The sequence below is a fragment of the Peromyscus californicus genome, unplaced genomic scaffold, assembly GCF_007827085.1.
Source record: "Peromyscus californicus insignis strain IS unplaced genomic scaffold, ASM782708v3 Scaffold_8__1_contigs__length_139910024, whole genome shotgun sequence".
Lineage (NCBI taxonomy): Eukaryota > Metazoa > Chordata > Mammalia > Rodentia > Cricetidae > Peromyscus > Peromyscus californicus.
In genome coordinates this window covers 89,039,912-89,054,701 of record NW_026294606.1, presented here as the reverse complement: position 1 = coordinate 89,054,701, position 14,790 = coordinate 89,039,912, and the positions used below count along the sequence as shown (strand labels likewise).

Genomic DNA, 14,790 nt, shown 5'->3' with positions numbered 1-14,790 from the left:
AAAAAAATATTAAAAACCTGGAACTGCTCCAAGTGTCTGCAGAAGGACACCCTGCGACCTCTGGGTGTACTAGGCCGAGCAGCCTGCTGGTGCCAACTCCAATGCCCACTGATGGAGTCCCCTACATTGTCGGGTCCCAGAAGAGTCTGCCTCCCAGACTGAAAGGGTCCTTGTCAGGTAGTGCAATCCTTAAGAAGCCAGACATGAGGCTCCCACTCTAGGAAACGGCAAAATCCAGTTGGCACTTCCTAGCCCAAAGGGGTCTTGGATCCGACTAGGGAACTCCACTTGAGAGAACTCCGACCTGCAGTCTTGACTCAGGTCGTGCATAGCTGCCCTGGAATTTATGTGTGAGCCTAGAAGGACCAGCGATCTTCAGGAGACAGGTCTCCATACTGCAACAACGGTGTGGTGACCACATCACTGCTGTGGAGATGTCTACTAGGCAGTCCTTATATCAAGCTCCAAACTAGGATTTTGGCAATGAAATCGAGTTTGACGCACTTCTATGCTAGATTCTCTATCCAGTATAGTAAAGTAAAGCACCTTTGGGTTAAAAATATTAAGCTCCACAGCAACTCGACTTCAGTTTTCTATGTGATTTTTCCTTAGGTCTCCATGGCTCCATAGCAACTTGACTTCAGTTCTCTATGTGATTTTTCATGGCTTAATAAAATGTTCTGTTGCCAAAAAAAAAAAAAAAGGATCAGTCCGTGGAGTCCAGACTTTCTGCTGGAGGGGCATATTTCAACCTAAAAGTTCCTGGAGAGAAAGAATGAGAGAGAGAGAGAGAGAGAGAGAGAGAGAGAGAGAAAGAGAGAGGAGGGTGAAGCCCGAGTCAGTTGTAGAAGTGCACACACCACCCACCTTCCCCAGCTCCACTTAGGACTGACTACTCATGCACAGCTGGATGTCATGGGTTTACAAGACTCTGGGAGAAGTGACCACGAGAGCAGCACAGACCACCTCTCCACGCCTTGGATCTCTTTCTCTGGACACAGACCGTGTACCCGGGCTGGCAGCACACCCACGCGGGCAGGAAAGGCCTGGACTTAGAAGGTGCAGATCAGCTCTGGGAAGGGAGGCAGCCACCTGTACCACCATTGGATCTCTCAGGTCACAGGTTTCAGCTTCCAAAAGCTCTCTAGGTGGTGAAGATCAACAGGAAACTGCACAACTTGAGATGGAGGTGCAGGGAGCCCAGAGATGGGCAAAGTGGGACCAACTTTCCTAACTTTACTGTAATTTTTTCAAAACAAACAGCAATTGTAAACCTAGTGACCCAGGTGTGTGGTAATAATGTTAATCCCAGCACTCTGGAGGCCAAGACAAGAGGAACATGAGTTCAAAGCCAGACAATAAAACAACAACAAAAGAATAAGCCTGGTCTAATATGGTAGACATATTTAAATTTAAATAACAAAGACAAACTATAGGAAATAAGAGACAAGGGGAAGGAAGCTGCAGCCAGTCAGCAAGACACAAGAGCATATAGCTGCCCTGAATGGACAGACCAGCAGAGGTGGCTGTGCTGGCCAAGGAAATCCTAACCACTGCCCCGCCCTGAATTTTCACATATCTTCCAGGAGATGGCAGCAATCACTGGCTGCTCCAACAGCCCTGGAAGTTCCATCCAGCTCATTCTGCTTAAATAAGGTGTATTGTTTTTAAGGTGTGTGTGTGTGTGTGTGTGTGTGTGTGTGTGTGTGTGTGTGTGTGTGTGTGTGTGTGTCTGTGTGTGCTCATATGTTTGAGTGCCTACAGAAGCCAGGAGAGGGCTCTAGATTTCCTAAAGCCGAAATTACAGGCAGTTGTGAATGGCCTAACAATGGGTACAGGAACTGAACCCAGGTTAAATAAGTTGGCTTTAAAAACAAGTTTACTATGTTTTCAAAAAGCCAAGCAGCCATGGGTACTTCTCCCAGGAGCCACAACCAGCACAGCAAGGAAAATCCAGCACCTCCCTATGTTTACCTTGCCGGTTGAAGTCCATGGACGGTTGCTTGCAATCCTGAGCACGGTGGCCAGTAGCCCCACAGTTGTAACACGACAGATTTCCACTCTTTTTGTGACTGGAGCCATTGGTGCTGCCCACCAGGCCTTGGGTTTGGTACACCCCTGCTGTCCCAGCCATGAAGTTCTGCATGGGTGGCACCGCAAAAGTGGATTGCCCACCTAGGACGGGGTCCGGAGTCACACTGCCACTGTAGGGCGCGTGCACAACAGGGAAGGCAGAGCCACCACCGTACTGCTGGGTGCTGACGTAGCCGTTGCTGCACATGGGGCTGAAGGGTAGGAAAGGGAAGGTAAACATGGATGGCCCGGAGAATGGGTGCTGGAAGTAGTTGGCATAGCTGACAGTCAGGCCACTGGAGCCACAGCTGCCACTGCACCCACAAGACGTGCACACAATGCAGCCAGGTGGGGGCGGCGCAGGCTGTGGGGGTGCAGGGGGCTGCTGATGGTGATGGTGGTGGTGGTGGTTCTGACTTGAGGCAGGAATGTTTCCTGGGGAGCTGCTGCCAGCACCGCCGCTGTAGAAGCTGCTTTCAGGGACAGAGGAGAGGGCAGGGCTGGAGCTGGGGGCAGGGCAACTGGGCAGAGTGGCCATGCTCGCAAAAGATGTGGAGGGGTGGCTGCTGGGGGAGGCAGTGTTGCTGTTGGCGCAGAAGCTGCCCTGCAGTGGGCCCACAGGCACACTGCTCACTGCAGAGAAGGCAACTTTGGTGTTGGCTGTATACAGAGCAGTCCGGGGGTTGATTATTGCAGGGGGCACGCTGATCTGCCCGTTGTTGGGGCAAGAAGTCTGCCCAGAGATGGCAGCATCAGCAGGGACGGAGGAGGACAGCAGCAGCTTGATGGGCGGCCGGGCCACATGCAGGACGGTGCTCGGTGTCCCTGTGGCGGCTGAGCTGGTCTCCACAGTCAGGGCTGGCTGCTGTGCTGTCTTCAGCACCCTGTCCAGTGTGGCTGCATGCACAACTTTGGCCCGGGGACCAAAGGAGACCGTGGGTGACACAGAGTTGTTCTCTACAAGGCCCGAGAGGACCTGTACTGGCGGATGGGGTGCCGCTGAGGGCAGTGCGTCCAGCACAGGGCCACCAAAGCTCTTGTCTACTTTTGTGCCACTTCTAGGGCCAGGCCCCTTGTTCCTTTCTTCCAAGGACAGAAGGGAGTGGACAGAGGATGAGAGGAGCTTCACATCCGTGCTGCCTCTGTCCGACTTGTGCACTGAGTTCAGCATGCGGACAGGTGCCAGGTGTGAAGCTGCAGGCATCAGCTGTGGGGGCAGGGGATGGTGACCTGCAGGGCTGGAGCCAGCCTCATTCTGCACAGGCAGAACCTGGGCCGTGGGTCTGGCAGAGCTGGATGGGAAGTGAGTCAGCAACATCACAGGCTTCTCCTTATCAGTACCCTCAACATGTATGTCCACACCTGAGGACGGAAAAGACTGTTAGCACAGCGTGCACCCAGGAGCGAGCTCAGAAGGTGGGACAGAAACAGGCCACAGCACAGGTGTCTTACGTCTCTCGCTTTCCTCAGCGCTGTCTGAACTCTCCTCTCGCACCTGCACACCCATGGGGCTAGAGGAAGAGCTGGAATACTCAGAGGAGCTGCCTTCCCGGGGCAGCTGGTGAGCCGGTGGCTCCACCTCCACCCGCAGCTCTGTGGAGAAGGCAGGTAGAGGTCAATAGCTCTATGGCACTCGCCCACAGGCAAAAGAACCCTGCTAGGAACACTAGGAAACATGGTCCCCAATCATGGTCAGATTACACTCCAAGAATCTTGAAAACTGAACCAACCACTTAAGGTCATATTGTTAGGTGACAGACCAAAGGGGTATTTCTGACTCAGGCTATCACACTGCAAGGTTGATGCCCAGTCACTGTGGGGGCCCTGTTCCATCCTGAAGAGTGCAGAACAGCACTGTATTATCTGCCATGAAGGCTCCCTATAGCAGGCTGAATTGTCCAAGCTGGACATTTATTCCTTACCCATCTGCCATGACTCTAGCTATTCATCACATCCTGTTGATGAATAAAGCAATGCTCAGTGCTTTCCTGCAGGAAAACACAGCCATTAACTCGTATGTCCCCAGCCTCTTCCACGTACAGGGAACAGGGGCGGAGGAGGATGGAGGCTGAAAACCCAAGTCCTTAAGCCTCTCAAGTCTCCAATGGGAAGACAGGAAGGACAACAGTGGTCAGAGAAAGGGCACCAGGCTACAGTTCATGACAGGCACCTGCGTGGCAAGGGCCTTTCACCTCTCTGAACTGTATCTTGCTTCCTCTGACAGCATGAGAGTTCAAGGTCTAACAATGCTGCCCAAATAATCTGAGGCTAGGCATCAGTGTCTGGCAGCTAAGGCCAACCATACAATTACTTTCCTGTAGTAAATACTATAGAGTCAGGATGAAGAAGACTAAGTGTAAACATTTAAAACCTGTAAATGAAAAACAAGAGTGATCTGAAGTCTAATTCTGATCCAAAAGAATACCATACCACACCTGTACACACGCCATACATCTGAACCACAGGCCCTCACACACCTGCAGCATGGCTGCTACGCCCAGGCTGCACAGGCCCCACGTGGCTGGTGGGGGTGACTCGGGCCACTCCACTGCTGGTGACCAAGGATGGGGCTGAGGAGTTGAGGCACCGTCTCTCGGACTTCTCCCTGTGAATGATAAGCGCAGTCAGAAAGCTCCTCCTCCACCATACTCCAGCTTCCAGTGCACCTCCCAGGCAGGTCCTCCCAGGTGATGTTGGGCATCACCTGAGGACTGGGTAAGAAAGAAAGTAACCCAGACCCTGACATTTAAAAACTTGCAGGTTATAACACTGCTTGGCACATGAGAAACTAAAATGAACACAATTTATTCTATGTTGATTTGGTGTTTTGAGACACTATGTAGCCCAGGTTACCTCAAACTCAAATCCCTATCCTCCTGCCTCAGCCTCAGTGCTAGGATTGCAGTGTGGCCACACCCAGAAAAGCACACATTAAGTAATTTCTTTTTTCTTTTTCTTTTCTTTTTTTGTTTGTTTTTGTTTTTTCGAGACAGCATTTCTCTGTGTAGTTCTCGCTGTTCTTGAACTAGCTCTGTAGACCAGGCTGGCTCCAAACTCACAGAGATCCACCGCCTCTGCCTCCCAAGTGCTGGGATTAAAGATGTGTGGCACCAACACCCAGCATATATCAAATGATTTCATGCTTACTTTTCCAGCTCCAACTGCGTCTTGAGCTTTTTCTTTGCTCCCATGGTGAGGGACTCAAATTTATTCAGATCTTCTTCAGTAAGGCTCAGGAACTTGCATAGGACAAACAAAGGACAGTTACTGAGATGACCATGAGGACTCTGAAACCAACAAACCTGGATCTGAGTGCAGGGTAACAGATCAAAGGGCTAGCAAACAATGGACTAGAGATATGGACACCATTTCCCATTGCTTGAAAGAGCTGTGGCCTCTCTCCTCTGTACCTCACCACAAGTGCAGCTGACAGGCACCCTGCAGCCCTCTGGTCCCTGCACCCCAGTCATGCACACCTCGGACAGTTTGAACCACTATTATAATTGAAGGCTGTCGCTGTCCCTGTACTCTGGGGAAGGTCTCACTGGCGTGCACCAGCCTCTGCACACAGAAGCAAAGCACAGTTGCCTTAAGACCATTCTTTTTGGCAAACCTTCAGTAGCTTGGTAAGGACCCAAATAATCTAGAAAGAAGGCACTATCCAGACAAAGTGGTAACTAGCCCACAGGCCTGACGCCCCAGGACAACTGGCAACACAAGTGGCTTACCACATCACAGCCAGCTGTGGGATTCAGACATCTCATCATAATTCTGAGTAGAAAATTCAAACTGATTATGACCAATGTTAGAGAATCTCTTGTCCTTAAGATTCAAGGACCCAGTGGGAGTGGTGGCACATGCCTTTAATCCCAGCATTAGGGAGGCAGAGGCAGGCAGATCTCTGTGAGTTCGAGGCCAGCCAGGTCTACAAAGTGAGTTCCAGGACAGCCAGGGCTACACAGAGAAATCCTGACTCAAAAAAAAAGAAAAAAAAAAAAAAGCTGCAGGGCCCCTCAGCAGCATGGCAAGCAGAAACACTGTGTTTCCCCACCTCCAAAGCTCCATCTCCAGGTTTAACAGTCGCCTTTTAGATGTGTGGAGCTATTACAGAGCCATTTTGTCCAGCAGGGGGAGCTGAGACTTCAAACCCCTTGTGCAGGTGTCATTTGGCTTAGCCAGTGGCATTGAGGTTAGAAAAGATCAACAGGCATCTCTAGTCAAAACTGTCCACTAAAACACTGCTCTCTGAGCAGGCCATCTCTCTTCATGACTCCATGTCAAACCGGTCAACGTAGCCTTGGTTGTCTGAGCCCCACTTGCTTGTGTCCAAGGCAATGACTCTGTGAGCTGGCCACACGGGGGCTCGAGCTACACCGGAGCTGCTTCAAAGAGGAGAAAGTGGTATCTGCATGAGCACTGGCCTACAGCAGCTTGAGGGATGGAGCCAACTGAAGTCACAGAGTCCCTGGTTTGTCAAGACCTGAAACATCTAGAAAAGCTATGTGTGTGCTTGTGACAAATCCTGCTTTGGTTTGTTTTGGCTTCAGGCAGCCTGGGGGTGAAATCTTGGTCCCCTCTAACACGAAGCTATATGATCACCACCCAAGTTCTTGACACCCCTAGGAATGAGGACAGGGCACAGGCTAAAGAGGAACACTGGAGGGTGTGACCCTCTGAGTAGCCAACATACCTTCTCCATGGTGAGCTGTTTAAAGACGGGGTAATACTTGTGCAAACGCAGCTTCCTAAGCCAGTCTAAAATCCCATTTTGCTCCTGGGGCTGAGGGGCCTGCAGACTAGAGGGCATCAGGATGGTAGGCGAGTTGTCCACTTGGGTCCGGTAAGCCAGTGCCGAGCCTGTCCCCGCTGTGTGGGAGCAGTGGGGCAGGGAAGCAGATGCGCTGGCCGAGTGCGGCAGGTGGTGTTGGGCGCTGCTCTGCGAGGATGGAATGCCAGCCACTCCACACACAGGCCTGCAGGACAGGGGACAATAGAGTACAGGCACTGCTCTACAGACTGCCAGCTGGCACCAGGAGGTTAGAGGTATCTCATGCTGGCACCTACTCCCTTAGGGCATCTGGTGTTCAGCTCATGGCACACTTGAGCCTAATCAGTGTCCTGTCTACTACCATCCCCATCACAACTTCCCTCTTCACAAGGCAGTGCCCACAGGGACGCTTCTGTGTGCGCATGCTGTGTGTGTGTGTGTGTCCATGTGCACCAGAGATTCAGCTGAGCTACCTGGTGTCTGTCACTTCTAAAAAACAAGATGATACCCATAAATCATGAGTTAAAACAAGCTACTCAGCACTGTGAAAAAACCATGAAACTGGGAAGCCAAAAACTGGATTCTTTCTACCCAATTCCTCTCCTATCATTATCCAAGATATAGGTCGGGCAGACAGCTACATAGGAGGAGGCAGTTTGCTGGCCATGCTGGCTAGAGAGGACCACTCACCTCCCAGACACGCCCATCATGGCACCTACTTTAGGAAGGGAGGGGTTGCCAGGACCTACAAAGTACAAGAAAAGTGTCATAGAAACTGACAGACAATAATATAACTTTATTTTTTAACCATTTCACAAACTTACTTGGACTTTGGAGCTGTTGGGTGGGAGACGAAGTGCTGAAGAACTTCCTGACGTGGTCATGTTTCAGTGTGTGTGAAGGTATGGAAGCCAAGTACCTGGGGAGTAACACAGCAGCTTGTCAGCACTGAAGTCTCCCTCTCTCTCTCTCTCTCTCTCTCTCACACACACACACACACACACACACACACAACAGTGGGAAAATCTGAAAACTTTACCCAAGAGAATGAGAATTAGAGAAAAAACAAGCTAGTCCTACAGCCTGATGCTCGTCTTGCTTTTACTCATCTTATATAGTTCCCTTCAAGTCCCTTCCTGTCTCTTACAGCGAGCGACTCAAGAGTCTGTGACATGAGCACTGGAACCATAGTGCTCCTGAGTCTGCCCCAACTAAGTCACAATGTGAAGACATTGGTCCCAGGGCTCAGAGAGGACCATGACCTCTTACACACTAGAGAACCAGCAAGAGGCCATAGCTGTGGCTCAGTTGGTGAGTTTTTACCCAACATACATGAAGTCCTGGGTTCCATCCTTACACCACATCAACTGTGTATACTGGGGCACACTTTGATCCCAGCCCTTGGGAGGTGGAAACAGGAGCATTACAAATTCAAGGTCATCCTCAGTCTCCAAACAACAGAACAGAACTAGTGAGCCTCAGCACTGCATGGACCATGTGTGGGCCACGACTGAAGATTCAGAGAACCTATTTTCAATCTGACAAGCTTCAGATTCTTCTTTTCCCTGAGACAGGATTTCTCTGTGCAGCCCTGGCTGTCCTGGAACTCAACTCTGTAGACCAGACTGGCCTCGAACTCACAGAGATCTGCCTGCCTCTGCCTCCTGAGTGCTTGCTGGGAGTAAAGGTGTGCACCACCACCACCACCACCACCACCACCACCACCACCACCACCACCACCACCACCCAGCCACAGCTTCAGCTTTTAACCAAATGACTCAGCTGATTGCTCATATCATCTCACAAGGACAGCAAAACCCCACACGGCACAAGCTTTTGATTCCTTCACCTCATCCTCAACTCACCCTGAGGTTTTTCCATATCCTTCAAACTCTTCTAACAGATAGTCCTGGAGATAAAGGAAAGACCAGAGCAGTCACAGCCACCTAGCCAAGATCCTTACTTACCTCAGACCTGCTTCCAAATCCACATGGTTGCGCTCCACATAGAAGGAATCTGGGCCAGCCAAGCAAGGAATGAGTTTGTCCAAGTTCTCTTCAGGGTAGAGCTGGGATAACTGAAAGAAAAGACAAGGCAGAAGGTCGTCTCCACAGCACACCAGCACCTTGCCTTGCCACAGGGGCTTGACAAGGGGCCTCTGGAACATCTGTGGTAGGACAGTTTGGACCTTTCCAGCTGCTTAGGTTCTATACACATGTAAGACACCCCACCACAGGCAGGAGATACCCCACAATCTACTCATCCTAACTATCCCTGAGTCTAACATAGTTTGAGCCACAGGCCAGTTCCTGACCAGAAGTCGAACAGGGACCAGGACTACAAAGAAAATTCAAAGACTCTTCGATGCCATACTATGGTCAGCACAGATGGGATAAGAAGGATATATCCCCCTGGGCCATTATGCTAGGCTAGCAGTGAGGTCCTAGCAGGGTCAGTGTAGACAGGAGTGGCTGGATCTGGACATGATTGTAACATCTTTGATGGGCTGCTGCTTCCTGGGTCTTGAGCTGCCAGAGCTTTGCTTAACACTCAGCTTTCAGCTGTCCCAATACACCGGAGGGGCTCTTCCTGTTGTATCCTCTCTCAAGGATGGGCTGCCAATGCCCATTACCTGGTGCTAGACTTTTCAGGCACAAGTACCCTGGGAACAGATCTAAACTCCCAGGGCCTTATCTCTAAGGCAAAGGTTCTTAGCCTTTAGGGGAGAAACCGGAACATGATATGTTCCTGACCCAGTGTATAAAAAAGACCCCAGTTTCTCAGGCAAGCAGTGCTTTGGGTGGAAGAGAAAAGCAAACATCTCTGGCCCTGGAGCAAGGACTTTCAGGAAACCCCATGGGTGCGGGACCCTATTTAACACACAAGCAGAGGTCATCTACTACTGGGAAGGGGCTGAGGTTATGACAAAGTCTAGCCTCCAAAACCCAGGCACAACAGCCCTAGGATCACGACCAGGCCAGGAGAGTGGAGAATCCTTCTCTCACCCTTCCGTAAGTCTAGCACCAGGTAATGGGCATTGGCAGCCCATCCTTGAGAGAGGATCCAACAGGAAGAGCCCCTCCGGTGTATTGGGACAGCTGAAAGCTGAGTGTTAAGCAAAGCTCTGGCAGCTCAAGACCCAGGAAGCAGCAGCCCATCAAAGATGTTACAATCATGTCCAGATCCAGCCACTCCTGTCTACACTGACCCTGCTAGGACCTCACTGCTGGCCTAGCAGGAGACGAGTATCCACTATAAGCATGACTACTGTTTCCTCAGATTCTGCAGCCATCCAAACATAATGCCTATATAATAAAAATTTTTAAAAAAATTGAAATAAAAAATTCAAAGACATGAGAAAATACAGGGACAGGGAGACTACTGTCAATGCTGTCAAAAGATAAATTACGTGGGGTGGCTCATGCTTGTGATCCCAGAACCTCTCTGCTGACTGTCATGACTAGGTCAAGGATAGAAGCCACTGGTATCACTGCACCATGTAGTTTTCACTGCTTGAAGAGCCCTTGGTCACCTTACCTTTGAAATAAATTCAGTCACTTCTGAGGAAGACTTGGTTACTGATGTTATTGAAGAATCAGACCATAAGACCTTAAAAAAAATATACAAGTCTTAACAAACAGATACCACATACTCAGATTCCAGCTGCCTAGGGCCCACAGCTAGTAACTACTGCCTGGTGAATGGTACACTCACACTCCTGACTTGCTAAAAAGACAAAAGTCACATAATCCAAGTCCATTCACATACTACCAAGTCACTAGAGCATGGGGGCCACTCCTAGGGCATCTCTGCCATCTAAGTACCCATGTGCACCAGGCATGCTTTCTTCTCTGCATGGTGCATGTGACTCTGGACAGAGCATCAAGTCACCAGAAATCACCCTTTTCCTCTGGAAGCAGGTCTCTGTGCCACACAGTTGCTGCGACTATGTGAAAACGTGAGCCCAGGCCTAGCTTGGGCCTTCAGGCAGATGACAAATGTGGAACAGGAGAGGTCCTCTACAGGAGGGCTGCACCAGGCCAAGAGAATCTGAGAGGTGAGCAGGGCTTGGAGGCAGAAGCTGCACATGCCTGTGGGCTTAATACTTACTTTAGCCCATGGCACTGGGGCCAGCATCATCTTGTGACTTCACAAAGCTCCTGGCACTGGTTGAGCTCTCCTGTCATCCCTTCTTGAATGCAACAAGCCTACTGCTCACAACAGTGCTATGCAGCCTGAATGCAGCTACTTCTCAGGTGTATATGTGTGAGGTTTTTTTTTTTTGGGGGGGGGGGGGGGGGGGGGGGTAGCGGCAACATGTGCAAAGGACACCATGAACCCACTTAGAAAGGCAAAGACAGGCCGGGCGGTGGTGGCGCACGCCTTTAATCCCAGCACTTGGGAGGCAGAGGCAGGTGGATCTCTGTGAGTTTGAGGCCAGTCTGGTCTCCAAAGCGAGTTCCAGGAAAGGCGCAAAACTACAGAGAAACCCTGTCTCAAAAAACAAAAAACAACAAAAAAAGGCGAAGACAGCAGGCATGAAGAATAGGCCAACTTGGAGATACAAAACACACAAATTTTGCCTAAAACCCAGAAGTCATTGCCCAAAAGAGACACATCACATTTACCATGGTGTGGAGGCAAGAGCACAAGATGCCAAGCCCCTAATCCCTTCCATGTGTAGCTGAGACAGCCCTGACCTGGGAGGGCTCAATCATGTTCCTCTCATCTGTGAGATGCACATGGATCTGCATGCTTCACCATCAGCAGTGTGTGGCAGCTCTCCCAAAGCCACAGCAAATGGAGAGAAGACGACCCATGACATCACAGGTGAGGCAACCACAGTCTCTGAGCTACCTGCTGTAGGAGTGTAGCTTCCATCCCAACTTGGGTGCACTTTGTAGAAAGATACCTCAGTGCTTCTTGGCTTCCAACCCTCCCACAAAGCTGGGGTTCCTCAGTTTGGGCCACATCAACCCTGACATCCCAGATTAAAGACTGAAGATTAAGTCACCCAGAGCCTTGAGTAGAGACAGCTGGCAATCTGTTTCTAGCAGGAGTCTTTTTTCCCACATCAGACCCAAGGAAAGCACAAAGCCCAGTCAGACAAGGGCAGTACGACAGCCATGCTGAAAGAACAGTCTAACCCCTGCCATGGTATGGCTTGCCCTGTGTGTGTTCCTGAGTTCCTCACAGCCCAGAACACAGAGTGGGGGATTCACAGCCTGGTCTCAGGGATCTGGTTCACTTCCAAGTTGCCTAGCTTTGGCCAGGGTCCAAGGCTGCACTGGCCTCACTCACTCTCCACACAACACAAGGTACTGGAGGAAGACAGGCCACCACAAAGGCATGGAGATGTTAATGCATCCAATCAGAGCTAGCATCTGCCACCCTCCTCCAGGAGCCCATTCCTTCCCACTCCACCAGCAGGTACTGCAGGAAAGTTGAGGCACAATGCACCAATTACTTCCTCCAAGAGCTGCAGAGCCATACTGGGGCTGACTTGAATCTTTTATCACACAAGAAATGAGCAACACACAGGCTCAGGGCAGCTCCAAATGCAGCCTCATTTCCTATTCACATGCAGTACTTTTGTCTAGAGCACCAAAATGGCATGTGCTTTCTTCTGTACCAGCCAGGTGCTGGGCAGATTGGCCCCACACAGCCTACAAGGTACCTTGTAAGATCCCCCACTCTTCCCAAACTCCCAGTCATCTTAAGGAAAAACAACACGGAGGATGAAGGCCTGCAATCCACATTCTCAGGGGACTTGATGCCAAGAACAGAAAGAAGAGCTTGGCTGAGGCAATGGTGGCGAGCAATGGTCTGGCACAGCACGCAACACAGGCCCCAGGGAAGGATCTGGAGGAGAGCCCAAAGCAAATAAACCTCCAAACATCCACACTAAAAACCAGAGAAGCTGAGCAGAGACATGTTGCCAGGGGAGACTGAATCCTCTAAGATGGATGAGGCAGGTGACACTAAGACTCTTCCAGAAGTCTAAAACCTTTGGCTGGAGACACTGATGCTGCCAGAGATCCAGCCAGAGTGAAACCAGGTAAGCATGCTCCCATATCCCTCAGGAAAGCTATGGCTAGGACAGGCATGATGGCATACTCCTTAAACCCTAGCACTCAGGAGGCAGAGGCAGGAGGGTCTCTATAAGTTCAAGGCCAGCCTGGTCTACATAGACAGTCAAGACTACATAGAGAGAGACCCTGTCTCAAAAAAAGAAAAGAACGAACGAAAGAACGAACAAGAAACTTGACCAGCCCATTATCAACCACCAGGGGGTGGGTTAGGGCAAAGATGAGACACCTCCAACAGGAAGCATCAAAATGGTATTGCCTGGCTAGTCCTTAAGACTCCGCCACACTCTTTTCTTTTCTTTCTTTTTTCTTTTTCTTTCTCTTTCTCTTTCTCCTTCCTTCCTTCCTTCCTTCCTTCTTTCTTTTTCTTCCTTCCTTCCTTCCTTCTTTCTTTTTTTTGGTTTTTTGAGACAAGGTTTCTCTGTGTAGTTTTGGTGCCTGTCCTGGATCTCACTCTGTAGACCAGGCTGGCCTCGAACTCACAGAGATCTGCCTGGCTCTGCCTCCCAGTGCTGGGATTAAAGGCGTGTGCCACCGCCACCTGGCTAAGATCCTGCAACACTCTTAAAAATAGATGACTCAGTAAGGGCAGTGGTTCACACATCTAACTCCAAAACTCTTGACAATTCCTATAACCCCATGCTGAGATAGGATGAAAAATTCCAGTCCTGCCTAGGCTACACAAAGAGACCTTGCTTAAAAACAAACAAAACAAAACCACAACTCTAAGAGAACAGACCCGAGTGAGTCAGAAAAGCATCAGGCTCAGTATTGGGCTGCCTGTGTTGCCCGGTCACCCTCTAGTCATGTGCAGGCAGCACCACCTTGCCTGGCTAGTAAAGAATGCTCTCAACTGAAAACAAACTTTCTAAGACAAGACACAACAGACCAGTAACTGCAATGCCTTTTGAGGGGTGCACTGTACAGCGGTGTCCTGGAACTCAAGTCAAAGTCTCAGTTACTGTGCTTCCGAAATGGCACCCCTCCACTGTTCCTCCTGCACACCGTCAGGTGTAGGGAGCAAGCTTCTGAAGAGTCTGTTAGTTGACTTTCTTCAGACACACCCCCCACATCCCATCTGCTTCCTGCAACTCTGGCTGGGTCTCCTCAGGCCTAGCAAGTGCAGTTGCAGCAAAAATAACACTAACTCTTTGGAAAAGAGCAGGAAGGTTCACCCCTGCAGCAGGGGCTTCTTGAGTACCTCCATCCAGTAACCCAGTGCTGGGAAACACTGTGTTCTCATCAGATTTTTGTCAACTCAACACAAGCTAGAGTAATTTTGGGAAGAACGAACCTCAACTGAGAAAGTGACTCCAGCAGACTGGCCTGTAGGCAAGTCTCTAGTGCATTTTCTTGGTTAATGACTTATGGGGGAGGGCCCAGCACACTGCTGGGTGGTGTCACCCCTGGGTAGATGGTCCTGGGTACTGTAAGAAAGCAGCCAGTAAGCAATATTCTTCTATAGCCTCTGCTTCAGTTCCTGTCTCTGGTACCTGTCTTGAGTTCCTGTCCTCACTTCCCTTAGAGTGTGACCTGGGAGCTATGAGCTGAAATAAACTTTTCACCTTTTCCTTCTGAAGTTGCTTTCTTTGGTCATGGTGTTTATCTCAGCAACAGAAATCCTAACTACGAGCTGGGCAGTGGTGGCGCACGCCTTTAATCCCAGCACTCGGGAGGCAGAGCCAGGTGGATCTCTGTGAGTTCGAGGCCAGCCTGGTCTACAAAGCTAGTTTCCAGGAAAGGCACAAAGCTACACAGAGAAACCCTGTCTCGAAAAACCAAAAAAAAAAAAAAAAAAAAAAAAAAAAAGAAAGAAAGAAATCCTAACTACGATATACTGGCAGCCATCAAACGGAATCT

The 14,790-nt window shown here is 50.1% G+C and overlaps 1 protein-coding gene across 2 annotated transcripts in view; it reads right to left on the bottom strand.

Moving 5' to 3' along the window:
- Positions 1-598: 598 nt before the first annotated feature.
- Zcchc14 (zinc finger CCHC-type containing 14) overlaps positions 599-14,790 on the bottom strand; it is a 53,684-nt gene continuing 39,492 nt past the window's right edge. Inside the window, exons 4-13 of one of the 2 annotated variants that reach the window (XM_052726881.1) lie at positions 10,379-10,450; positions 8,809-8,918; positions 7,666-7,760; positions 7,532-7,586; positions 6,764-7,046; positions 5,221-5,312; positions 4,551-4,678; positions 3,526-3,666; positions 1,975-3,435; positions 599-762 (exon numbers count right to left, since the gene is read on the bottom strand). In XM_052726881.1, the coding sequence (XP_052582841.1) occupies positions 707-762; positions 1,975-3,435; positions 3,526-3,666; positions 4,551-4,678; positions 5,221-5,312; positions 6,764-7,046; positions 7,532-7,586; positions 7,666-7,760; positions 8,809-8,918; positions 10,379-10,450 (2,493 nt within the window). In that variant the 3' untranslated portion in view covers positions 599-706. The remainder of the gene's footprint in view (positions 763-1,974; positions 3,436-3,525; positions 3,667-4,550; positions 4,679-5,220; positions 5,313-6,763; positions 7,047-7,531; positions 7,587-7,665; positions 7,761-8,808; positions 8,919-10,378; positions 10,451-14,790) is intronic. The other variant, XM_052726882.1, reaches the window with a different exon arrangement.